At 45.6% G+C, this 25741-nt stretch overlaps 2 protein-coding genes across 20 annotated transcripts in view; one reads left to right on the forward strand and one right to left on the reverse strand.

Moving 5' to 3' along the window:
• Slc37a3 (solute carrier family 37 (glycerol-3-phosphate transporter), member 3) overlaps positions 1–8172 on the reverse strand; it is a 42956-nt gene extending 34784 nt beyond the window's left edge. For 4 of the 18 annotated variants that reach the window (NR_155077.1, NM_001361619.1, NM_028123.3 and 1 more), the window contains exon 1: positions 8066–8154. The gene's annotated coding sequence lies outside the window, so the exon portion shown is untranslated. Of the gene's footprint in view, positions 1–2525; positions 2585–3293; positions 3375–5441; positions 5606–7681 lie in introns of those variants that run through there. The other 14 variants (XM_006506661.4, XM_006506659.4, XM_030255602.1 and 11 more) reach the window with 12 other exon arrangements.
• A 2983-nt stretch (positions 8173–11155) lies between these two features.
• Positions 11156–21113, forward strand: Rab19 (RAB19, member RAS oncogene family). Of its 2 annotated transcripts, XM_006505760.2 has the most exons (5): positions 11156–11956; positions 14355–14567; positions 17870–18019; positions 18456–18639; positions 19985–21113. In XM_006505760.2, the coding sequence occupies exons 3-5, from the start codon at positions 17897–17899 to the stop codon at positions 20251–20253; spliced, it is 576 nt and encodes a 191-aa protein (XP_006505823.1). In that variant the 5' UTR covers positions 11156–11956; positions 14355–14567; positions 17870–17896; the 3' UTR covers positions 20254–21113. The 2 variants fall into 2 exon arrangements, with proteins under 2 accessions (XP_006505823.1, NP_035356.1); NM_011226.2 differs by lacking the exon at positions 17870–18019 and having other exon boundaries at positions 11800–11956; positions 19985–20827.
• The last annotated feature ends 4628 nt before the right edge of the window (positions 21114–25741 follow it).

Raw genomic sequence — 25741 nt, forward strand, 5'->3', positions numbered from 1 at the left:
GCTTTAACAGTAATAGTTGTATAATCAGAGCCACATGAATGCATGTATGTATGTACATATGAGACCATGTGGATTTAGTTTCTAAATAAACCACCTTATCCTAAGCCACGGAGATGAAAGATAAAAGCTTTAATAAACACATGGAGAAAACAGTTTTAAATAGTCACCTGCTGTTGGCAGACTGCCATTTGAAATGAATACTATTATAGCATTTGGTCCTATATAATTAGAATAATTAAAACGTACACTGTGCACATATATCCTACACAGCCCAGAGACAGCTTCCAACCAGATGTGAGCGAGGGGCCCTTGAGCACAGGAGTGTCTGCCAAGGCTGGATGTCAGTATATTCTGCTTTCACCACATCCAACACTCTGAACACACACTGTTCTTGTCTAGTGGTTTTCAAATTCAGCCAGCTCTGTACAATTAATAAAACCCAATTTATTTCTTTATTTTACTTCTGCATTTCCTTCCTTTTTTTCCTAATCAAGCAGGGTCTGGTGTAGTTAAGGATGACCTGATCTTCCTCCTTCCTTCCATCACCCATCGCCCATCACCCGAGAGTGCTAGGACTACAGGTGTGTACCACCATAACCAGTTGGAAATCAAACCCTGGGCTTCCTACACGCTAGGCAAACACTCTACCAAATGAGCTATGTTTAAAAAAAAAAAAAAAAAAAGGAAGACAAAAATGGAGTCTTGCTATATAACCTTGGCTGACCTGGAACTCAGTATGTGTGTGGACCAGGCTACTCTTGAACTCCTAAGAGATACATTTGCCTCTGTCTCCCAAGTGTTGTAATTAAAACTATCCACCACCATGTCCAGCTTGCTGATTTTCCCCTAAAGATACATCCTCAGGGCTTGAGAGATGGTTTAGCAGCTAAGAACACGGGCATCCACAGGTTAGCTCGCAGCCCTCTGTACTCTATTTCCAGGGAATCTGATGCCCTCTTCTCACCTACTAGGTAGCTGTACATGCAGGCAAAACATTCATACACATAAAACAAAAACTGAAAAAAATATTTATAAGGACATGTCTCACTATGTAGTCCAGGCTAGCCTCCAATTCACTATGAAGTTCAAGCTATTCTCCAACCTGCAGCAATCCTCCTGCCTTAGCCTCTTAAATACTAGGATTATAAGTAGGTACCATCACACCCCACTTATTAAAGTCAAATTTCTGTTTCTGAAGTCACAGTAACTTTAGTATTTTCTCAGTGTGAATACTGAACATATAACTATCATGTAATAGTTGACAGTGCTAAGAATTGGCTTTTCTTATTATTTGTGTATATATTTACTTATTGTGTGTGAGTGTGAGAATCTGAGTGTGTATGCTAAGATACATCATAGGGGTCACTTTTGGGAGTTGTCCCACCAATGTCCTCTCACTACTGATTATGGGTCCTAACCCAGGACATGAGACTTACAAAACAATCACTACTACCCAGTAGCCAGTCTGGCTTTTCTTATTTTTTAAATCACAAAATGCAGTATACACTTGTCATATCCAGTATGTTTTGGAGTATGTATAGTATACTTGTGGAATGGCTCCAAAGGGAATTAACAAATGCATTGCTTCACCAGGTGTCATTTTCTGTGAAGGGACACACTTAAAATCTAGAAGACACATTGTTATTACTCACTTAGAATCTAGGGGATTCATTGTTATTACTCCAGTTTCCATATACAATAGGATCTTGAACTTAGGCCTTTCTGAAGGAAATTTTGTATCCTTTGAACAATACCCTCAACTTTCCACGCTGTTACCTTAAAAGTAAAAAGAATACTAATAAAATAAAATGTTAAAAATAAGGTTTTGGGCCAAGTGGAGGCACACGGGCCTTTATTCCTAGTACTTGGGAGGCAGAGACAGGTGGATCTCTGAGTTCCAGGCCAGCCTGGTCTACAGAGCCAGTACTGGGACACACACACACACACACACACACACACACACAAACAGGGGTGGGGTGGGGTGGGGTGTGTGTGTGTATACTCTGCAAAAAAGAACAGAAGTACACTACGAATGCTGATACAAGATGGCTTTACCCTGCCACATAACTGAAGAGGGAGAGCCCTAAATTGTTACATTGTTACTTCTAAACTTCTACTTTATCTTTAAACATTGTCTCACTCTGTTGCCCAGGCTGGTCTGGAACTTGAAGGAACTCTGCCTCAGCAGCATTCCCCTCAGTGCTGGGGTTATATGGGTCATCCACTATTTCATTTCTATAGAGAGATTTACAACTTGTTCCAACCCAAATATAGCAAGCCTTTAAAGGTTTCTTGTGCTGAAGATGGTGAGGCAGTGCTGTAATGTCCTTACTTGGGAGAGTAGGGCAGCTGCCTACCTGAATATATACATACACACACACATCATACACACATGAGTGAATAAGTAGATAAATATGTTTTAAATAAAAATGTTCTGTACTAGTAATGCTTGAATCAAAGTCCACAGACAAGAAAAAAAAAAAAAAAAGAGGCTGGTAGGAGAGAAAACATAAAACAGTACCCACCACTCCTGCATGGTCTGCACCACTATCCAGTCCACTCTCCCACCAGGCTTTCTGGGAACCTAGAGAAAGAGAGAGCTAACTAATCCACATCCTTACAGACACTTGGCTGTCTCCCTGCCTCTCAAGAAGCCACCACTCCTGTCACAGCCTACCTGCTTCAAAAATCAATGGGTCCTGCCCACCTTGTACCCAGGGCAGCTCTCACCTATTTCCTGCCCACCTTGTACCCAGGGCAGCTCTCACCCATTTCCCTCTGAAACTCTTGCTACCCACTACCAGAACTGGCCCTCCACACTGGAAGCTGCTGTTCCACAGGCCCTTCCTCTTTGCTTTCAGAGCTTTTGAGCAACCAACCAGAAGAGGAAAGAGTCCTCTCTTTTTTTTTTGGGGGGGGGGGGATAGGGGAGGGTTGAGACAGGGTTTCTTTGTGTAGCCCTGGCTGTCCTGGAACTCACTTTGTAGACCAGGCTAGCCTTGAACTCAGAAATCCACCTGCCTCTGCCTCCCAAGTGCTGGGATTAAAGGCGTGTGCTACCACCACCCAGCAAGAGTCCCCTCTTAAGACCCTTCTTCAGTCCTGTCTTCTTCACTTGCCTTTTCCCTGTATCCCCAAGAAGCCTCACTCACTCCATGGGTGAAACTCAGGCCTGGAATCGCTCCTACCAGCATTCTAAACACCCTTGCCTTCCAGAGTGCTTGCGTTAGATACTTCACACTCCGACACTCATTTCCCCCAGCCAGGCTCCTCCCTTAGCCACACTTCCTTACCAGATTACATGCCATCTCCCCAGAGTCTTTTCTTCTCCCAGGCCTGGCCCGCTTCCTTCCCTGTATCCTCACAGCTGAATTCTGTCAGAGAAAAATCACACAACCGGGCTGACTTCAGATTCAAACCACAAACCTCAAAGGGCAAGCACCACTGCCCGGCAAGCCTCCCACACTTCCCTAACGGCTCTGCCTTCTCAGCCTGTGAAGCAGAGCTTTCTCTCTTCCCTTCTAAACTCCAGTATCTTTCCCTGCTGTCACCCAGGCCTGTGGCTTTACACCAAAGCCTTCCAGGTTTATGCCACTAACCAACTGACTGCATGATTAGCCCTCCACAGATCCATTTCCTCCAAATCTATCTCCCCTGGGACTCCCCACCTCAGAAACAGCACCTCCATTCTTCTGTGGACAAAGTGAATAGGATTCTTTATTTTCTTTATGTCCCCCTTTCTCTGAGCTTCCACACCCAGCCCATTACTAAATACCTTTTTACCTCTGAACTTAATCCCCCTGTCTCCGCCCTAAGAAGACCTGCCCTGATCTACCACCTGTCTGCTGTAACAGGATTCTTCTCCCTATATGACCTCACTCACAAATAATTCCTCACACATTAGCAAAAGTACATTTTACAACACCGATCGTACCATCAGGCAGGGTGGAACACATGTAAACACAGCACTTAGGAGCCTGAGGCAAGATTATTGATTTTTAAGGTCAGCCTGAGCTACACAAAAGGACTCTTATCCCCAAAACACATAAATCAAGGGCTAGAATCCAACATAATGGTAGTATGCTGACCTAGTGACACACACCCCATTTATCTCTAGCACCCCCTCCTCCCTAAAAAAGATGGGTGGTAAATCAACCTCTGTTTAAAACCTGTGATGGCTTTCCAAGAGACATTAAAAAACCAAACTCTGTGCAGAGCCTTCTCAGCCTGTCTGTCTTTGTCCCTTGAAGGAAATGAGTCTGATTCCGGGATAGGGAACAGCTGGGGATGGTAGGAGTCTGCCTGAGCTGGAAAGGCTGAGGGTTGGTAATAAACAAGCCAGGCAGCTGTGTTAGCTGTCCCATCATGTGACAAATGCCTGATGCAAATGAACTAAGAGAAGAATATATATTGGCTCACAGCTTCAGAGACATCAGTCCGTACTTGGTTGTACGGACTCTGGGCCTATGACCGGCCGGTGTTCTGGATGAAAGGTGGGTAAAGATGCTCACTTCACGGCAGCCGAGGAAACAAACGGAGCAACAAAGGGCAGGCAAGGGCAGGCCCATCACCTCCTAACAGCCTGTGTAGTATGAACTCATCAGTAGCTTCGCCCACTGATGAAGTTAGCATTCTAGTGATCCAATCACACACAACAGCAAAATGAGCTTTGCAGGATGACGCCTCCCATCCAAACTACACAGCAGAAGATCAGAAGGTATAGAACAGCAGACAGTGAGGACGAAGCCTCCCTCTGTCTCCAGGTACCTTGTCTGAGCAGTTCCTTTCCTGTCTTGGGGATTCTTCTGCATCTCCCCATCCACCACAGGCAGAGCCCCTTCATGCCTCCGAGCACAGAACACACAATGTGGTACTTTTTCTTCTTCTCTGCGGCAGTGTGCTGATTCACCCACCTCTGCTTCTTCAGAGGCACTTTCTCGGCACCTGCCACCTGCTGCTTCTAGGCATGTGCAGTTGCCATTATGTGAACATTACGTCACCAGTCCCATCCTGGGCAGCTGAGTTCCCAGTCCTCTGTCAGGCCATAATCTACTCTTTGTCCCCTTCCCTCCACTCCGTCCCTCTACCTGCACCCATCTCTAATCCCTGAGCCTGCCAAGCCTTCTCCTCTAGGCCTGTGTGCATCTCCTCTTGGTTCTTTGCAATAGCTTGCTCCTCCCTTTCTTGGCTCATTTCTCAGATGTCACCTCCCTAAGTAGCTGCCCAGACAACTCATCAAATATAGTTCCCCTTGGGGCCAGGTATGTGGTGATGAACATTTTAATCCCACAAGAGTGAGCAGAACTGAGTGTATTTGACAAGGTCAGCCTGCTCTACAAAGCAAGTTATAGGCCTGTCAAGGCTTCACAGTGAGACCCTTTCTTAGATAGACAGACAGACAGAATGTTCCATTAACAGGATACTGTGTCACACTGACCCACCTGGAAGTAAGAAGACTGTTTGAGGGCTGGCGAGATGGCTCAGCGGGTAAGAGCACCGACTGCTCTTCAGAAGGTCCTGAGTTCAAATCCCAGCAACCACATGGTGGCTCACAACCACTCGAAATGAGATCTGATGCCCTCTTCTGGTGTGTCTGAAGACAACTACAGTGTACTTACATAAGAAGAAGAAGATGACGACGACTGTTTGAGCACCCAAATAGAGAGAGCACTTGCCTGCATACAAATGTAAAAGCCCTGGGTTCAAGTCCCAGTACAAATAAATAAATTCTATTCCCCATTTCTGTTTCTTTAACGATTTGCATGTTTATTGTTCATCTATAAACCCCATTTTAAAAACCAGTGGCTTTCTCTGTTCTAAGTCCACAGTGTCCCCAGAGCTCTTGGACAGAGGGAAAAAAAAACCTTTGTCAATGATTTATTTAGTTGAATGCCTATAAGGCACCAGGAAACTGATAGGTACTTTGCAAATATAGTCATAGTCAGCTCTCTGCATATTTTTCAGATGTGTAAATGGAAAAGAGAAAACACCTCAGGCTTTGTAAAACCTGATAATTAGAATTACCTCTTGAATTACAGCTTAATCTCTCTGGTATGTAGTTTGGGATGGGAAAAGTCCAACTTATAAACAAATGTGGCTCCCTAACATCCTCAAATGTACAGAGCTGGCAATCATCTGGCTCCCAAGGGTCTGATTTTTACATGTACGAAGTAAAAGGATAACCTGTACTCAGAGTGCTGGTCTGTAGGCAAGCACTTGACCGCTGGGTGAGTCTGGCCCTTTCACAGTTCTGCATACGCTGGCTATCACTTGTGTGCCAACCAACGCTCACACATACACAGTATCTTTCTGATCTCTCATCATCTAACTAGAAGCTATTCACTGATACCAGATACATCTTTTCTCTTTCCAAGACTCGAGTCTTCCCAGGTGTATACTCCTATAATCCCAGCAGGGAGATTCCAAATGTGAGAGAATATGAGGCCAGCCTAGATTACAGAGCTGCAAAGCACACATTCATTTGAGAGCCTGCTTTAAAAGCATGGTCTAGCCGGGCAGTGGTAGTGCATGCCTTTAAGCCCAGCACTTGGGAAGCAGAGGCAGGTGGATTTCTGAATTCGAGACCAGCCTGGTCTACAGAGTTTCAGGACAGCCAGAGCTATATAGAGAAACCCTGTCTCAAAAACAAAACAAAACAACAAAAAACGCATGGTCTAGTTCAGTGGTAGAGTGCTTGACCAGCACCCATGGCACCTGACTACCAACCCTAGCACTCCAGAGACAGGAAGATTAGAAGGTCAAGGACATCTTCAGTTACACAGGGAGATGGTGATTACCTGGACTATTCGACACTTGTCCGTGCACTTGCTCGCTCTCTCTCTCTCTCTCTCTCTCTCTCTCTCTCACACACACACACACACACACACACACACACTTTTTCTTAAAACTGCCGCATTACCACAGATGTTAAGGACTTAGCTAGCTGTTTCAGGGTTCCTAAAACCACATCCATTTATACCAGGGTTCCTAAGGCCAACTTCTCCCTATTTTCTTTCAAAGACAACTACTTTCTCCTCTGCCCTTCAGACAAAGCCCTAATCGTGCCAGTTATCACTGCAACAACAGCATGTCATCCTCACTTGAGGACCAGGCACTCATCCAAAACCTTAAACAATGAGCACTGAACTGCTCCTGAAAAACAGAGAACTCTGACACTAAAGGTCAAGTCCATTTACTTCACTTCTTTCCTCACTTAAGGATTAAATGAAAGGATTTACTGTGTGTTTAGGGCAGACTCTGTTTTACTTACAAGGAACATCTGGCAAGTGGCAAAAGAATAATTCAACTACCACAGTAGTCGAGGTGTTCTCTTCATCAGTGATTGTTTCGTAAACAGAAATGTGAGTGAAGACATCAAGCAATGGCTAAAGAGGCTCGCCCTGGCAACTAGGTATCCTCTAAACATTTCAGTAAAATATCACGGCATCGCTTAACATATTGCAGAAAATGTTAAAAGTGGACACATCCCCATTGTCTTATCAAAATTAAGAACAGGCCACACTCTACAAATAAGAACAACCAAAGTCTGACATTCGAATAAGAAGCAGAGCCGAATTCCCTGAGGTCGTGGCAGTTACTCGAAAACAAACCCCTAGTTTTTCCACGAAGTCAATTCTCCCTCTGACCTCCGTGCATCCTATCCAAACGCCTCCCACCCTACCTGAAACGTGGCCCTCCTCTTGCTAAACCATGAACCCTTTCCTTGGGTTTCATTTTCTTCCGTTCAAACGTCCCATGAGCCAAGATCGGTGGGCCGAGGGGAACAAGTACCCCCTACCCGGGAGGTCTGCGTGGGCTGGGCTGGGCCACCTTCCCTCTCTGGTGTCTGGTGTCCTCCTCCCTCTGCGGTGCACACAGCCTCGGGACTGCACAGCGGCAGCACCAGGAGCTCCGGTGGGGTCCCGGTGGGGGTCTGGTGGGGGCCAGCTGCCAGCGGCGCCCGAGCCGCCACACCCACCAGCTGTCCGCGCTTCCCACGCCCGAAGCCCACCGCGCGCCCAACCCGGCCAGGACCCCAAGCACCCGAGCGCACGCAGGCTCGCACCTGAGACCCGCCGAAGAACCCGCTCCGCTAGACTCCGCTCCCGCCGCCCCCGCCGCCACCTCACCCAGCGGGATGTGGCCAGAGCTTCCGGACGCTCACGTGACCTCGGGGACAGGTGCATGCCGGGAGCTGTAGTCCGCCAGTGCCGCTTTACCTGCGAGCTGTAAAGTCCACTGGTTGGGTTTAACTGAGCTCCTGCAGGAAGGGACTAGGTCCAGAAATGTTAGCGGAGAAAAGCAACGAGTGAGAGATATCATTTGAGAAGAACCGATAGGCTGACCATTTTTTCAAGAGGAGGCGTTATTCTGTTTTAGACTCTTGTTTAATTAAATGCAGTTGTCCATATAGGTAGGAATAGTCATTCACCTGTTTGTATTCACAGCTCTGCACCCCATTGCCATTGCACCAAAATAAATAGTTCGTATTAAGATCCCCAGCAGCGTAGCTGGAAAGATGATTAAATACATACATATGTACGTACATACATACATCTGTGCATTTTTTTTTTTAAAAAAGATTTATTTATTTATTATATGTAAGTACACTGTAGCTGTCTTCAGACACTCCAGAAGAGGGCGTCAGATCTTGTTACAGATGGTTGTGAGCCACCATGTGGTTGCTGGGATTTGAACTCTGGACTTCGGAAGAGCAGTCGGGTGCTCTTACCACTGAGCCATCTCACCAGCCCACATCTGTGCATTTTTAAAAATGGAACTGTAGAGGGCTGGTGAGATGGCTCAGTGGGTAAGAACTGCTCTTCTGAAGGTCCGAAGTTCAAATCCCAGCAACCACATGGTGGCTCACACCATCAGTAATGAGATCTGACTCCCTCTTCTGGAGTGTCTGAAGACAGCTACAGTGTAATTACATATAATAAAAATAAATAAATCATTTTTTAAAAAATGGAACTGGAGAGACGGCTCAGCAGTTAAGAGCAGTGACTGCCCATCTAGGAGACTTAGATTTGGTTCCATGGTGACTCACACTCTAGTTCCAGAGGACCTGACACCCTCATCTGGCCTCCGTGAACATGACACACACAGAGACATACAAAAACACATAAATAAAAATAGAAAGGGGGAGAGGAAGACGTGGAGGAGGAGAAAGAGGAGAGAAGGAAGATTCCCGTGCTACCACCCAGTTTCCTCTTTCAGGGCATCCAAGGCCAGGTAGTAAGAACGCTTCCACCCGGCGCACGCCTTTAGTCCCAGCACTCGGGAGGCAGAGGCAGTCGGATTTCTGAGTTCGAGGCCAGCCTGGTCTACAAAAGGCACTCCTGGACCTGGGTTCATTTCACAGTTAATCTTATGTCTTCGGTGACATCCACCAAACTCTTCTTGACTTACAGACCAGCTTTTAGCTAAACTTTACTAAAACCCTGAAGGGTTTTGGTTAGGAAAACTGAAGCCACAGCAATAGACCCAAGATCCCCCAGCAGAGGAGACGCTGGAGTAATGAGCTAATGCAGAAAGTCTTAGGGTCACCTAAAAGTAACTCAGCAGCCCCAAACACAGTTTATTATTTGTTTGTTTTACAGCTTAGGTGCACACCGTAAGGGGGCGGGGGCTGGAGAGCTGGTTGCTCTTCCAGAGAACCTGAGTTAAATCCCCAGCACCTACATGGTACCTCACATCTGTCTATAACTCCAGGGGATCTGACCTCCTCCAGCACAGGGCATGCACGTGGTGCACAGACATATGTGCAAGCCAAATACCTTACACTGCAAAATAAAAGAAGAAACAAGTAGGGAGAGTCAGGTAAGGGAGGGACACACCCACCTAGGTTGCCAAGGAAGCGCCTGGGGTAGAAGAGGATGTGGGCAAAAAGCAAAACCTAGTAAGTAGATTTCCAGATTGTATGCGGTTCAGCCTTCCTCTTGTGGATTTAAAGGGAAGTTGAAGAGGAGATGACGGTGCTGGGGGTGTTTCAGAGATTAAGAGCAGCTGCTGTTCTAAAAACCTGAGCTCAGTCCCCAGCACCCAGACCAGGCAGCTCACAACCTGCCATAACTCTAGTTCCAAGCAATCCTATGCCTTTTCCTGGTCTCCTTGGGCACCCGAACGTATGGCAGGCACACATAGATTAACACACTCATTCACATAAGTAAGGATTAATTAATTGATTGAAAAAAAATAAAAATGAAGTAGAAAGGCCTCGGATGGGTCTTTGATTTCCACCTCTAGGTGCTCTCCCAGTGTGTGATGCGGGCTGGGTCTGAGACAGTTGCCTTAAACAGCGATCAAAAACAAAACAAGAAACCGTTTGCAGCTCCCCTCTCTGACACTGACGTTGCAAGTCTTCGTTTCCTGCCCCAGCCCACACATTTGCGGTGTATCTTGACCTACAACCAGTTTCCAAGTTATACATGTGACAGTGGCTCTGAAAGCCACAGCCAGCAGCAGCATGTGACAGTGTCTTTTTCTCTGGACAGAGTGAGAAACTAACATAATGTTGGGTTACCTTGCTTAAAAGAGAGATTCTTGAAAAAATCGTGTGGATGGGTTAAGATGAGTCACAACTTAAAGGTTATTTGAAGGCATCACAGACAAGATGTTCTTTTTTGTTTGTTTGTTTGTTTGTTTTGTTTTTCGAAACAGGGTTTCTCTGTGTAGCCCTGGCTGTCCTGGAACTCACTCTGTAGACCAAGCTGGCCTCAAACTCAGAAATCAGCCTGCCTCTGCCTCCCAAATGCTGGGATTAAAGGCGTGTGCCACCACACCCGGCTTGACATGATGTTCTTGAATGAGGAACAATCATCTCCCATTTCAGGCCTGCATGACAAGAACGCTGGGAACTGAACTCAAGAAGAACAGTAAGCATTCTTATCCATGGAGCCATCTTTCCAGCTTGACAATCTAGTTCTTATGATAGGCTCTGAAGGTAGTTAATTATCAAAGTCTAGAATTGATAGAGTCTTTGGGTAGAAATAGGAAATTTACCTCAGATCTTTGCTCTTACTGCCAGCATCAAGGACTAATTGGCTCTAAGTTTTCTCACACTTAAAAATTAGCCTCTGCTGTGTGGTAAAAGTTCTACATAACACTCTCTCCCTACACCCCCCACATGCAGTAAAGCACCTTTATTTTATTCATTATTTTATTTTAGGGCTAGAAACAGAACCCAGGACCTTGCACTTCCTAGGCAAATATTCTACCATTAATCTAAATCCCCAACTGCACTACGTTCTTTTAATTTGGGGCCTTTTTGTTTGGTTGGTTTGGGATTTTTTTTTTCTTTTGCTTGTATCTATTTGGCATGTGTACCTGTCTTCATGCATGTATGTGTGGTCAGAGAACAACTTGCCACTAGCTGGGTCCTGGAGCTAGAACTCAGGTCTTCTAGCTTGGCAGCCTTTACCTATGGAGGCATCTTGTGGACCCTCGCTTTACTTTGTTAAGTTGCTTGAGCACCTCCTTTCTTCTCAAAACAAGTCACTCAAGACCCAGATCAGTATCTTCCTTTAAGTCGCGGTCATCTCAGTTAACAGCCGCTCAGCCCAGCCAAACAAGCGGATCAGGAAGGATGTTCGATGAAGGATGCAGAGCAAAAGAAGGAACAGGGTAGCTTAGCGGGTGTCTGTTGAGTGAAAGGCGATTCTTCTCTGTGCTTTCTCCTGATCTGATGAACACTGGCAGGAAAGCTAGCTGTCTGCGCTGGGCCCTGTACCTGGCCAGCACCTCACCTGGGGCTTCAGGCTCCTTGCAAGTGGGAGGGATTGCCCTTGTTTCCCTTTCGCTTTCTCTGTCCACCGAACTTGACTCCAGGGGCCGGAACTTGAGTTCCCACTGCGCTGCAAGACAAGAGGACGAAGGAGACGACGGAGGGCTGCAGAGGAAAGCAGAAGAAAAAGCAAAAACTACCTGCTCACCAGAGAGGTGAAAGAGTGCCCAGGTAAGCAACAGGTGGACCCAGGAGGTGAAGGGTGCGGGGTTGTGGGATGGTTTTGTCTGGGAGGACTCTGCGGGCTTCTCCTTGCAGGGCTTATATGCTTGCTTAAAGGGAGCCTTTGTAGAGTCCCGGGCACTTTGCAGGGAGGAAGAGAAAGGGGACTTGGAAACAAGGTTTCGGCTCAAGTTACGGTGATAAGATGCCGGAAGTAGAATGGCTTTCTTCAGTTGAAAAGATGCGGAAGGGGGAAAAAAATGGTTTGATTGTGTCTCTTGTCTGCTGGATCAGTTTTCTGTGCGATTCCAGGGGCATCCAAAAACAGAAGTACTAGACCATTCTTTACCTCCTTAAAGCCTTTGGTTTCTACATATAGACTGGATATTTGTGTGCATTTTTATTTGTCTGCCAATATAGACATGGCCTTTTTTATGTCATTAGAAAAAAAAAAACAAAGAATAAATCAGGGAGAAATGAAGGTGTCACAAGGTAGGAGCAATTTACTCAACCTCAAATCCAATCATCAAAGGGGGTGTTTTGGTCTCATGAGATATTTGGAGGAGAGACCTAACTAAATATGTGAAGGACAGTTTAAATGCCTAAGTACCTGCCCTTACAGGAATATGCTTTCTGTTTCAAATGTCTGCTGAGTTGTTATATGGACTAGGAATTCGATGTGCTGCAAAGCGGGAGGGGGTGGGGGTGGGGACATGGGGGTGGGAGGGGTGCTCCGAGATTGACAGATAGGAATCCCATGGGGAGATGGGTTTCAGACTATGGAATGTAGAGCTGTCCCTGTGCACAACTGTATTGAAGAGAAATGGAGTTCTTTGATTGAAGCTATATAAGCACAGGGGTCTATGGATCGAAAGATGCTGAAAGCCGGGATGCAGTTGTTTCCAGTGATTGATGTATTGACTGTTGGGTCTCAAACATCATCATATTCTCCTGGGAAACATGCACATGTGTATCTGCTGTTTTAATTTTTAATTGTGTGTGTTCATATGTGTATACATCACGTGGCAGCCAGAGGCCAACCTCATGTGTCATCCTCAGCTGCCATTCACCTTGAACACATGATATTAAAAAAAGTTTTCTAATTTTTTTTTTTTAAATCTTATGTGTCTGGGTGTTTGGTCTGAATATATATGTCTTTGTTCTGCATGCATGCAGTGCCCACAGAGGCTGGAAGACGGCGTTGAATATATATGTATACACACCACACACACAGGTCTATAATAGGTAATTCTCATAAAGTTTGGCAAATACCATCACTAGAAACCTTTAATGAGTTATTTTCTTTCCCACAGTCAATTTTCCCATAGCGAGCTAGGCAGTGGTGGCACACACCTTTAATCCCAGCAGAGGCAGGCAGATTTCTAAGTTCGAGGTCAGCCTGGTCTACAGAGTGAGTTCCAGGACAGCCAGGGCTACACAGAAACCCTGTCTTGAAAAAAACAAACAAACAAACAAACAAACAAAAACAAGAACAAAAATAAATTTCGCATAGCATTCTTTCACACACACACACACACACACACACACACACACACACCCACCATGAGTTTCACTATGTAGCCTTAGCTATCCTGGAGCTTGCTATGTATACCAGGCTAGCCTTGAACTCATAAAGATCCTCCTACCTCTGCTTCCTGAGTGCTGGGATTAAATTTGTATGTCACCACACTTGGCCTTGCCTTATCATTCTAATTACATTTTTAATTTTGAATATCCTCAAAATTCTAATTTCCTGGTTTAGAAAAATGGAGTACTACCCAGAATAAAAAGACCACGTAGGTGATGGAGTGATGGTTCTGAGGCTAAAAACACCTCAATTCAATTCCCAGCATCCAAGTCAAGCTCACAACTACCTGTCGCTCTGGTTCCAGGGCACCCAATCCCTCTAGTAGCCCCTTCAGCAATTGTACTCATGTATACTCACAGACTCGGGAGTCTTCCTTAAACTGGTCTCTCAGCCAGATCTTGCCAGTTGTGGTGGGTTGACTGAGTCTTTTCGTGGCTGGAGCACATCTTCCTCCTGAGTGATGACTAGAAAGTGATTCCTGGAGGCATTACCTCCACTATCCCAGTCTTTGGGCACCTCATCTCCAGGACGGAGATTTCCTCAGGTCTATAATTGGGTAGAGTTGACTAAATGCTGTTCTCATCAAAGAATGGCTTTTGGTGTCCACCTCTACCTAGGGTGTGGATTTATGGGGCAACTCCCTACTGCTGACCAGTTGCTGGCACCCATTAGAATATTTGCCCTGTGAAAGCCACAACTACCATAGCTTTTCTTCTTCTACAGCAAGAAAATGAAGGTAATCTCAGCCCTGGATCCTGGTAGGTGCTTCTTAGAAAACAAAAAGCAAAATGCTGTCTTTCTTCCCTGGGTCTGTTCCAGGAAGCCAGAGCTATGCAGTTCTCCAGCTCATCCAGGACATCAGATGAGAATGTGGACTATTTGTTCAAGGTCATCCTTATTGGGGACTCCAACGTGGGGAAGACATGTGTGGTTCAGCATTTCAAATCTGGAGTCTACAGTGAGTCCCAGCAGAACACCATTGGGGTGGACTTCACCGTGCGCTCCCTCGAGATAGACGGCAAGAAAGTGAAGGTAAGAGGAGACACGGGGGTAGTGTCATTGCTTTAGTTGGCCAGAGTCAGAAGCATTAAAGAGTATATTGTTAAGTCTACCTAAAGGTCATAATTTCTGCAGTCTAAAAATAGGATAAACAGTCAAAAGAAGATTGAGGAACTAGAAATATTTGCAATATGAGAAAGGACTAGATTCCTTAATATGAAAAAAAAATGTGGATAAATGTGTAAGAAAACAACCAGCACCAGGCGTAGTAGTGGCGCACACCTTTAATCCCAGCACTTGGGAGGCAGAGGCAGGCAGATTTCTGAGTTCGAGACCAGCCTGGTCTACAGAGTGAGTTCCAGGACAGCCAGGGCTCCACAGAGAAACCCTGTCTCGAAAAACCAAAATAAATAAATAAATAAATAAACAAACAAACAAACAAACAAACAGACAGACAGACAGACAGACCAAAAAACCAAAAAAAAAAAAAAAAACAATGAGCAAACATAAAATGTGGCCACAGACCAGAACAAAACCTGCTTCACCAATTTTATAAGAACAAAGTCAGTCCCCGCATGACAGCTTGATGCCTACCTAGTCTGGTGACCTGAGCCTTCCTCAGAAGGAGAACCTCTGCTCCCCCTATACACGTGTAGAGGGCAGGAGGTCCTTGTGCGCACAGATAAGCACTGGAGAATCCAGGACAATTACATGCACAGGCTCATCTCTTCAAAAGGAGGAGGTGTTTACCTGTCTTCCTCTTGGGATGCTAAGAAGAGATACAGCTGGCAACTTGGTGAGCCTTTGCTATCTGTGGAATACACCCCAGTATTTATATTTGCTTATCCCAGAATCTTTCCCCCTAAATCCTCAGCATTGCTTCTAAGGCCATTAAACCCATCCTTCCGAGAGATGTCACCTGTACTTTACAGTGGCCTATGCAACTTTTTAAGTTAATTTTCATGGCAAGGTTTCTCTGTAGACCAGGCTGGACTCAAACTCAAACATCTGCCTCTGCCTCTCTGCCTCTGCCTCTGCCTCTCTGCCTCTCTGCCTCTCTGCCTCTCTGCCTCTCTGCCTCTGCCTCTGCCTCTGCCTCTGCCTCTGCCTCTGCCTCTGCCTCTGCCTCTGCCTCTGCCTCTGCCTCTGCCTCTGCCTCTGCCTCTGCCTCTGCCTCTGCCTCTGAGAGGCATTATGTCTACCTTCATCATTCTCCCTAAACCCCTAACATAAACCTTGAACGATGCTTGCAAGTCAACAAAGCTCACCTTTATGGAGGAAGCCCGTTTGTACTTTGTAAAAAGTCTCAAAGTAAGCGTGCCTTAACCTCTGTTGCACACACAGGGCTGAGTTAACTGTCATCAGAAAACTTATCCAAAACTGTACTGTGCTTAAATATTGGCTAAAATAAGCAACCTGGTATCTTATCAGACTCCAGAAGTTTGGCTCAGCACAGGCCAACTGAGTCCAGCTGGACCAAGTTTCATTCTTACCTCAGCTGAATCGTTTCTTTGCTGACTGTGATGCCTACAGAGAAGCACAAGCACATGTGTACCATATACACATACACACAACCCATAAATAAATGCAATACATAATAAGGATAAACGCCCATTGTTACTGTCAGAGAACTAAAAGATAGTGGGGCAAGCTGCCACATCCCTGTAATCCTGGTACTAAAGAGGCCAAAGCAGGAGGATCACAAGTGTGAGCCAGCCCGGGCTACAGAGAGAAACCTTGACTTTAAATAAATAGTTAAACAAACAGACAGATAAATAACATTTATGAAGACAATTTTTAAGATCATTAGAAAAATTTTAGTATGGTATCAATATTAGATGACACCAGAGAATTGTTGGCAGTGATGCTGGCATTGTGATTATGTAAATGAATGTCTGTTTCTACCTTGGATAAGCAGTAAGTCCAGAATTCAAAAGGCAGAGGCAGGAGGATGACAGCAAATGTGACAGACAGGTAGCAGCTGGTCTGCTTAGTGAGTCCCAACCCATCCAGGGTTACCTAATGAGACCAGCTACTGTGTATTAATGTAAGTTCAGCTGAAGGGATTGGCTATCAAAGAACAGCACAAGGGGATCCAAAAAAAAAAAAAAGGAAAATCTTAATAATTATTGAATCTCAGTGTAGGAAGACTCACTCTCTCCTGTTTGTTGGCCTGTTAGTAAGTTTTTCGTTAAGTTAACAGATAAAAGGGGAGAGGAATTGGCAAGATGGCTCAGCAGATAAAGGTACTTGCCACCAATCCTGAGGACCTAGACACAAGCTGATTTATTATTAATAAATGCCTAAGCCAATGGCCTTGACCCCCTGACTAGCTAATTACTTATATAACCCATTTAAAGTCTAAATCATTCTGTCTTCCACATCGTTAGTTGCCTGGTCTGCAGTTTCATGATACAGTCTTCCTCAGAGTCCGAGGTACATCTCCCTTGAACCTGACTCTCCCAGATTTGTTCTCTAGCTCTGCTGGAACTCCCACCTCCTATTTCTTGCTTCAGCTCATTGGCCATAGGGTTTTTTTTATTGACAGGTGGTGATTCCATACAGTTCACAAGAGATTCTACATCTTCTGACCTCCACACATGCACATGGCCCCCAACTCCTAGGCACACCATTTTTTTTCTGATACTACAGACTGTAACTAGGGCTTTGTACATGTTAAGCAAACACTATACCACTGAGTTACATCTTGGCCTTTTTTTAATATTTTACTTTTGACTAAGTCAGGCTGGTACTAAACTTGCTTTGTAGCACAGGCAGGCTTTGACCTTGTGATCCTCTTGCTCTGGCCTTATGAGTAGCTAGGGTTACAGACACCAAGCCAGGCTGAAGATCAGTTTTTACATAAACTGTATGACATATGAGGTGAGCACTGCCAGGCATAGACACATGCCTATGATATCAGCGTTTAGACCGTGGAAGCAGGAAGATCATGAGTTTCAGGCCAACCTCAGCTGCACACTGAGTTCAAGGCCAGTCTGGACCATATGAGACTTTATCTTAAAGACAAAAATTTATACACAGGGATAGAAAAACGGCTCAGTAGTTAACAGCACTTGCTTCTCTTATAAAGGCCCCAGGTTTGATTCCCAACACCCACATGTTCACAACCCGCTATTCTAGCTCACAACCTCTAGTTTCAGGCTATCTGACCCCCAGTTCCAGGGTATCTGGTACCCTCTTCTATTCTCTGTGAACCCCAGGCACACATGTGGTTAGGTGCACCTGCATGTGGATACACACACACACACACTCACACACACGCTTGCAAAATGCACATAAAATGGTTCTAAATTATTTTTTTTCTTTATTGGAAGGTGTGTGAGTTGGTGCTGATGTGACTGATGTCTCAGTCACCTGGAAAGTATTGTGGACGGATGCCGCTGAGTGTGAACATTCTGAGAGATCCTTTAAAGCCAGTGCAGTTCAGCCTATGCCATCCCCTTTGCCAGAGTTCTTCCCAATGGGTAAACTTAAAATATGAATCCAAAAATCTATGCCAAGGGATGTTTGAGGTCAACAGTCAAGAAAAGATTCGGGAATAGGTGGCTCCTCCATCAGTGGAGAAGACCTTCTGGGCATCTGCTAAACTGGAGAGGTCCCTACTGAATCTGAATGGGTTGAAATAAGACCGGGGAAAGAATAATTATTTATTTGCTGTACGTGCCTCTGGCTGTGCCCAGCACGCCTGCCACTGTGTTTTCCTGAAAGAAGGAAGGACAACCTGCCAGAGTTGGCGCTTTCCCTTCAATAGGGATTGAACTCGGGTCTTCAGACTTGGCAGTAGCACTTTTACCCACTGAGCCGTCTCACCAGCCCACAGAGAAACTGTGTGTATGATGACTTAAATGAAGGAATGTCCATGTTGCTAGAGCTCCTGTCATGGCCTCTGTCCTTCTGCAGATGCAGGTGTGGGACACGGCAGGCCAGGAGCGCTTCCGTACCATCACCCAAAGCTACTACCGGAGTGCCCACGCAGCTATCATCGCTTATGATCTCACACGGCGGTCCACATTCGAATCTGTCCCTCACTGGATCCACGAGATAGAAAAATATGGAGCTGCCAACTTGGTCATCATGCTGATCGGTAGGACGCTTCCCAAGCAGTTAGCTTCCTGACCCAGCTCTGCCGGTGTTCAGCTTGAATTCCTCAGTAGTGGATTATGAGATCCTGAGTGTCTGAGAGCGTGGTTGTGTAACCCCAGGTCTCTGGATGGTGAGGCAGGCAAAGAGAGAGTTCAAGGGTGGCATGAGGAAGAGATAGTGAAACTTTTTTTTTTAAGGAGGGTGGAGATAGTTCAGTCAACAAAGTGCTTGTTGTAAAAGCCTGAGGATCAGCTCAGATCATCAGAACCAAGGTCCAAGGCTGGTGCTGGGGCACACATCTGTAACCTAGCGCTGGGAAGGAGAAACAGGAGGATTCACAGAATTCATTGGCCAGCCATTCTATCTCAATCAGTGAGGTCCACATTCATTGAGACTTTGTCTCCAAAAAGAAGAGTAAAGAGTTTAGGAGACAACGACTTGTGGTAGGTTATATACTGATGTCTGCCTTATAAACAAAGGTCTTTGGCATAGGAAGTTCTCTTCTTAAAATGTCAAAGGGTTGGGCAGGGTGGTTAGGGTTAGATATTTCAGAGTTCAGGATTTGCCAGATTCAAGTCTGGTACATTTGGTGTTCTGTAGAGCATAGGAGGGCCTGGGCCTGTGACTGTATAACAAGGTTCAGGCTAGCCTGGGCAACATGAGAACCTGTCTCAAAGAATGCAGAGTGGATGGGCAAGATGGCTAAGTGATAAGGGCACCTGCCAGTAAGGCTTAAGACTTTTGAGTTCAGCCGGGCATGGTGGCACACCCCTTTAGTCCCAGCACTTGGGAGACAGAGGTTGGCGGATTTCTGAGTTCGAGGCCAGTCTGGTCTACAGAGTCAGTTCTAGGACAGCCAGGACTATACAGAGAAACCCTGTCTCGAAAAAACAAAAACAAACAAACAAACAAAAAAGACTTTTGAGTTCAACCCCTCAAGAAAAATAACTCTTGAAAGTTGTCCTATGTCCGTATGTACTGTGGCGTGTGAGTGTACCATAGTGCAACACAAGAAATAAATGCAATTTATTTGTTTATTTATTTATTTATTTTTGGTTTTTTGAGACAGGGTTTCTCAATATAGCCCTGGCTGTCCTGGAACTCACTTTGTAGACCAGGCTGGCCTAGAACTCAGAAATCCGCCTGCCTCTGCCTCCTGAGTGCTGGAATTAAAGGTGTGCACAACCACGCCCGGCTATAAATGCAATTTAAAAAAACAAACAAAAACACTTTTCTTTAAAAGTACAAAGATAGAAAAGGGAAGTGTAGGGGGAAGACGGTTCACTTTGGATAAAGACAGGTTCCGTTACTCATTAGTGTCACGTTTATATATCTTTCACCCGCAGGGAACAAATCAGACCTGTGGGAGAAGCGGCATGTCCTGTTTGAGGATGCCTGCACACTGGCTGAGAAGCATGGCCTCCTGGCTGTCTTGGAGACATCCGCCAAGGAGTCCAGGAACATAGATGAAGTCTTTGTGCTCATGGCGAAGGAGTTAATTGCCCGCAACAGCCTGCACCTGTATGGGGAGAGTGCCCAGCAAGGTCTTTCCCAGGATTCCAGCCCAGTTCTTGTGGCCCAGGTCCCCAATGAGAGCACCCGCTGTACTTGTTGAACATGTGTGGGAGGCCAGCACAAAAGCCAGGGTATTCAGACACCAGTGTCTCCAGTAGTGTTGCCCAGCTGAGCCTGATGGGCAGTACAGACTCTTAAGGAAAGGGGATACCACTGCCCTCAAGGACTCCATTAAAGTGAGGACTTCAGGCCCTGGAGGAAGAGGGCTAGGATGGATTCTCCTCATACTGATCTGTCTCCCCAACATCCAGCTGTTTTATAGTGGAGTTTGCGTCTCTGTTGTACAAAGACAGTAAAGTGAGGAGCAGGAAGATGCAAAGAGGGTATTTGGAACATTCTAGATTTGGAGTCAGCCCAGGCACTGTTGGGGAAGGCCTGAAATGAAAAGCCAGCCTCCTTCCAACAGTCACAGCCAGGCCTGTTACCTAGAGGCCAGAAATGCTTTCTTGCCAAATGGTCAGGAACCAGGAGGCAGATGGAACTGGCTTGCCCTTTGTCACTCTGACTACAAGGGTGGAAGAAATGCCTACTATGAATTCTTAAAACATCGAATTATCTCTTGTACAGAAGTCAGACCTAAGTTGAAATTAAATTGTCCTTATATTATTAACAAACCAGTGTTGTGTCACCTCCCATAAGATGTGGTCAGAGCAGCTGATGCCTTCTTGCAGTGAAGTAGTCCACACTTTCAGAACTATAAATAGAGGGCTAGGGTGTAGCTCAGTGCTAGAGCATATATAATGTTCTTCAAGCCAGTTGCTTGTACTGGGCAGACTCCCTGAAGGATTCATGTCCTGCCCATAGTGTCACATATAGAGGCTTGATCCTTTAACACGGAGCCCTGAGTTACTTCTCTCCAGAGAACTGTAATAAAAAGAGCCAGTTTGGTCCCTCTCCCTCTTTCTGGCCCACTATGTGATCTCTCCCTCTCCAACAAACGCATGGCATCATGATTCCATGCACCATGGAATATTGTTATATTGTAAATGCATCTCTCAGTAGGGCCGACACCATGACTTTTAACCCGTGAGCTAAGTAAGCCACTTTCCTTGTGTAAGTTACCTAGCCTCAAGTATTTCATTACAGCAATATGAATGGACTACTGATGAGGTCTGCTGAAGGTTGGGTGTACAGTGGATGATTAGTGTCAAGATCATGACTTGGGGGTGCTAGGAACTCGCTGTGGCATGAGGTCAGGTAGCACGTCTCCTGGGTAGGAGATGCTTCATATTCGGAACTGTCATTGAAGAGATGGACTATGCTTCTTATTTGAGATCTGCTGTTCCATAGTTTATAAACAAAGTAATGTTAAGGAACTTGTTCATGACGGGCAGTGGTGGCGCACGCCTATAATCCCAGCACTTGGGAGGCAGAGGCAGCAGATTTCTGAGTTCGAGGCCAGCCTGGTCTACAGAGTGAGTTCCAGGACAGCGAGGCCTGCACAGAGAAACCCTGTCTCGAAAAACCTAAAAAAAAGAACTTGTTCATTAAATGACAGGTGGCTTTGGCTGCAGTACTATGCAGATCTGAGACCCTCTTACTCTAAAGATAAAAGTCTGAAAGCACCAGATTTACAAAACCAAAACAAAACAAAGAAACAAACAAACTAGGGGAAGTGAATGGGTGGTGGATGGCTTGGTGGTAAAGCACTCGCCTAACATGCATTAGACTCTGAATTTACGTGCCAACATTCCAAATGAATGAAAGAAAAGTTAAATAGGGTAAAAAGTTAAAAATGTAAAGATAGTCTCATGTAACCCAGGCTGGCCTTGAAGTCACTGTGTAGCCAAAAAGGACCTTTTAGTACTAACCCTCTAGCTTCTATCTACCAAGTGCTGGAATTACAGTGCTACACTATCACTAACTCAAAAAACTGCTTTCTGGGCTGGGTCAATGACTTGGGAGATTAAGAATGTGTGTTGCTCCTCCTGAGAACCTGAGCTCATTGTCGAAATTAGGAGGCTCACTAGCTTGATATCTGACATCTCCTGGTCGCCATAACTACCCATTCACTCATGTACATACTCACTGCAAACACACACACACATAAAACTAAAGACATGGGGCTGGTGAGATGGCTCAGTGGGTAAGAGCACCCGACTGCTCTTCCGAAGGTCTGGAGTTCAAATCCCAGCAACCACATGGTGGCTCACAACCATCCATAACGAGATCTGGCGCCCTCTTCTGGAGTGTCTGAAGACAGCTACAGTGTACTTACATATAATAAATAAATAAATCTTTAAAAAAAAAAAAAAAAAACTAAAGACATCTGAAGTCCAGCAGTGGTGGTGCATGCCTAATAATCCCAGCACTTGGGAGGCAGAGGCAGGCAGATTTCTGAGTTTGAGGCCAGTTTGGTCTACAGAGTGAGTTCCAGGACAGCCAGGGCTACACAGAGAAACCCTGTCTAGAAAAAATAAAAAATAAAAAAAATAAAAAGACACATCTGAAACATTAAACAGTCTAGCCATATCTAGCCATAGCATGCCTTTAATCTCAGCACTCAGGAGGCAGAGGCGGGTGGATCTCTGTGAGCTCAAGGCCAGCCTGGAGCAAGTACAGAGAAAGTTCCAAGACAGTCAGAGCAACAATAGTGAGACCCCTCCCGAAAAAAACAACTCAAATCAAAAACAAAATAAACATTTAAAATCTGGGAGGTGATGGCATGCAACTTTAGTCCCAGCACTTGGGAGGCAGAGGCAGGCGGATTTCTGAGTTCGAGGCCAGCCTAGTCTACAAAGTGAGTTCCAGGACAGCCAGGGCTACGGAGAAACCCTGTCTCGAAAAACAAAAAACAAAAAACAAACAAAAAGTTAGGAGCTCTGTAAGTTCTAGGCCAGCCTGATCTACAGAGTGAGTTCCAGGTCAGCCAGAGCTACATAGAAAAACCCTGTCTCCAAGACAAAAAGAAAAAGAAAAAAACAAAAAGAAAGAAAGGAAAAGAAAAGAGAATAAAGAAACCTCTTTTAGCTGCTCTTGTGCAAGTTTTTTGTTACTGTTTTCCTCTGCGTTTTGCAAGGCTGGAGACTGGCTGGATAGTGAGGACATGTGGCCTGTTCAGCTAGGAAAACCAAGGGCTTAGGCTCACTGCACACAGGAAGACAGGAGAGGTCAAACTCTTTTCCCACAAAGAACTTCAGACCATTCAGCAATCTGAGGAAGACTAAAATGTGTGTTTAAAATAATCACAGGCCAGAGGATAGCTCAGAATGCTTAGAGATGTTTACTGCCCAGGCTGACAACCCAAGTTTCATCCCTAGGACTCACACAGTGAAAAGGGGGAAGCAACTCCTGCAGGTTATCCTTTGACCACCACATGTACACAATGGCAAGTATACACACACACACACACACACACACACACACACACCATACACACAAAGGCAAGTATACACACATGTACACACACAATGGCACGCACATACACACATGTACACAATGCCAAGTGCACACACACATATAGAATGACAAACACACAAAGGTAAGTATACACACGTACTCACACAATGGCATGCACATACACATATGTACACAATGCCATGTGTACACATACACACACACTTGGATCCCCAAGGGTTGGGGATATAGCTTATATGACAGAGTGCTTGCTTCTGCACAAACCCTGGGCTTCGACCACTAGTCCCAAGTGTGGTATACATACTTCTAATCCTGGCACTTGGAAAACAGAAACAGGACACTTAGAAGTACAAGGTTATCCTCAGCTACATAGCAAGTCAGAGGGACAGATTGGGATACAAGAGACCCTGTATCCATCAAACTATTAGAACCTAAAGCTAGTGTTACAGCATACACACTAATCCCAGCACTTGCCCTTGGGTATCTGAGGAGGATCATAAATTCAAGGTCAGCTAGGACTGCAGAGTAAAACCCTGCTTCAAAGAACAAAGGCCAGTGCCATTTGCTTTCTTTGTTCTGAGAGAGTCTCAATACACACACACAGCTGTCCTGAAACTCACTAGGCTGACCAGTCTGGACTTGAACTCAGAGATCTACCTCTGGCGTGCTGGGATTACAGGCTGGTGACACCATACCCAGCAGCACTCTGAAGGCAGAGAGGCAGGTGGATGGCTGTGAGTTCCAGGTCATCCTGGTCTACATAGTACATTTCAGAATAGCTGGGGATAAACAGAAAACAAAACCTTGTCTCTAAAAACCAAAATCAAACCAAACCAACAAAAAAACATAAAATAATTTGTACCTTGAGAGGAAGCGCTCCCCACCGGGTCTCTGGGATGTAGCCTGGTGGGCGTACATCCATCCTTCCTTGCTCTGTAGCTCTCACCAGCACTTTGAAACTTTCCTCAACTTCTACGATTTATACACTTTGGGGAATGATCTGGGCTCAGTCCTCCCTACAGGTCCCATGTGGGAGAAGAGTCTACTGGAATCCTGGCAACCTCTTACTAACCACACCAGGCTACTGCTCAATTCTCAAGCACACTTGAGAGGGACCCAGGATAGTTTGGAGGGGGGGGTGTTTATGGGTTATATATGCACTCAGTCTTGCCTGCTATTAAGAGTGAAGTGAGGCAGTCTTTCTCAAAGTTTGGCAGACTCCTAACTGCCTTGTAAAACCGTTCCCAGAGGACCTGGACTCACAGATTTGGCACTGGGCAAGCTGAGCGGACTAGGATCACTAGGACCTTCACCCATCCCGGATACTCTGTAGCTGGCAACCAGGGAGTTACATGAAATCAAGATCCCAAAAGGACATTTTGGAAAAATAAAGATAGAAAATGTTTCATTCCGTCGGGCGGTGGTGGGGCATGCCTTTAATCCCAGCACTTGGGGAGGCAGAGGCAGGCGGATTTCTGAGTTCTAGGCCAGTCTGGTTTACAGAGTGAGTTCCAGGACAGCCAGGGCTACACAGAGAAACCCGTCTCAAAAAAGAAAGAAAGAAAGAAAGAAAGAAAGAAAGAAAGAAAGAAAGAAAGAAAGAAAGAAAGAAAGAAAGGAGGGAGGGAGGGAGGGAGGGAGGGAGGGAGGGAGGGAGGGAGGGAGGGGAGGGAGGGGAGGGAGGGAGGGACGGAGGGGAGGGAGGGGAGGGAGGGGAGGGAGGGGAGGGAGGGAAGAAAAAGAAAGAAAGAAAGAAAGAAAGAAAGAAAGAAAGGAAGGAAGGAAGGAAGGAAGAGAAAGAAATGCTTCATTCCATATTTCTATTTGTCTAGGGGTGTGAAATGCATGAGGAAATACTTGTTAATATTTCATTGCTCACAAACTGTCCTTGAGGAGGCTGTGGCAGAGTTTCAGGCTTCCTAACAGTGGCCGGTAGACCCTGTGAGCTGGAGGTGCATCAGTGCCTGCCCTAAGAAAGCTTGGCCTACTGATAGGCCAGTCAAAATACCATCTAAAATGGCTGGCAGGCTGGTGAGGTTATGGTGGTGTGTGAATCAGTCAATAATGCTGTCTGCAAGGAGAACAGCTGAGGGGATGCAGTTCCTCACGCCTGAGTGTTGAGCTTCCCTTTCACGAGGCCGGGAAGTAAGCAGACCCAAGAGCCAACATTG

Source organism: Mus musculus, chromosome 6 (genome assembly GCF_000001635.26).
Source record: "Mus musculus strain C57BL/6J chromosome 6, GRCm38.p6 C57BL/6J".
Taxonomy (NCBI): Eukaryota; Metazoa; Chordata; class Mammalia; order Rodentia; family Muridae; genus Mus; species Mus musculus.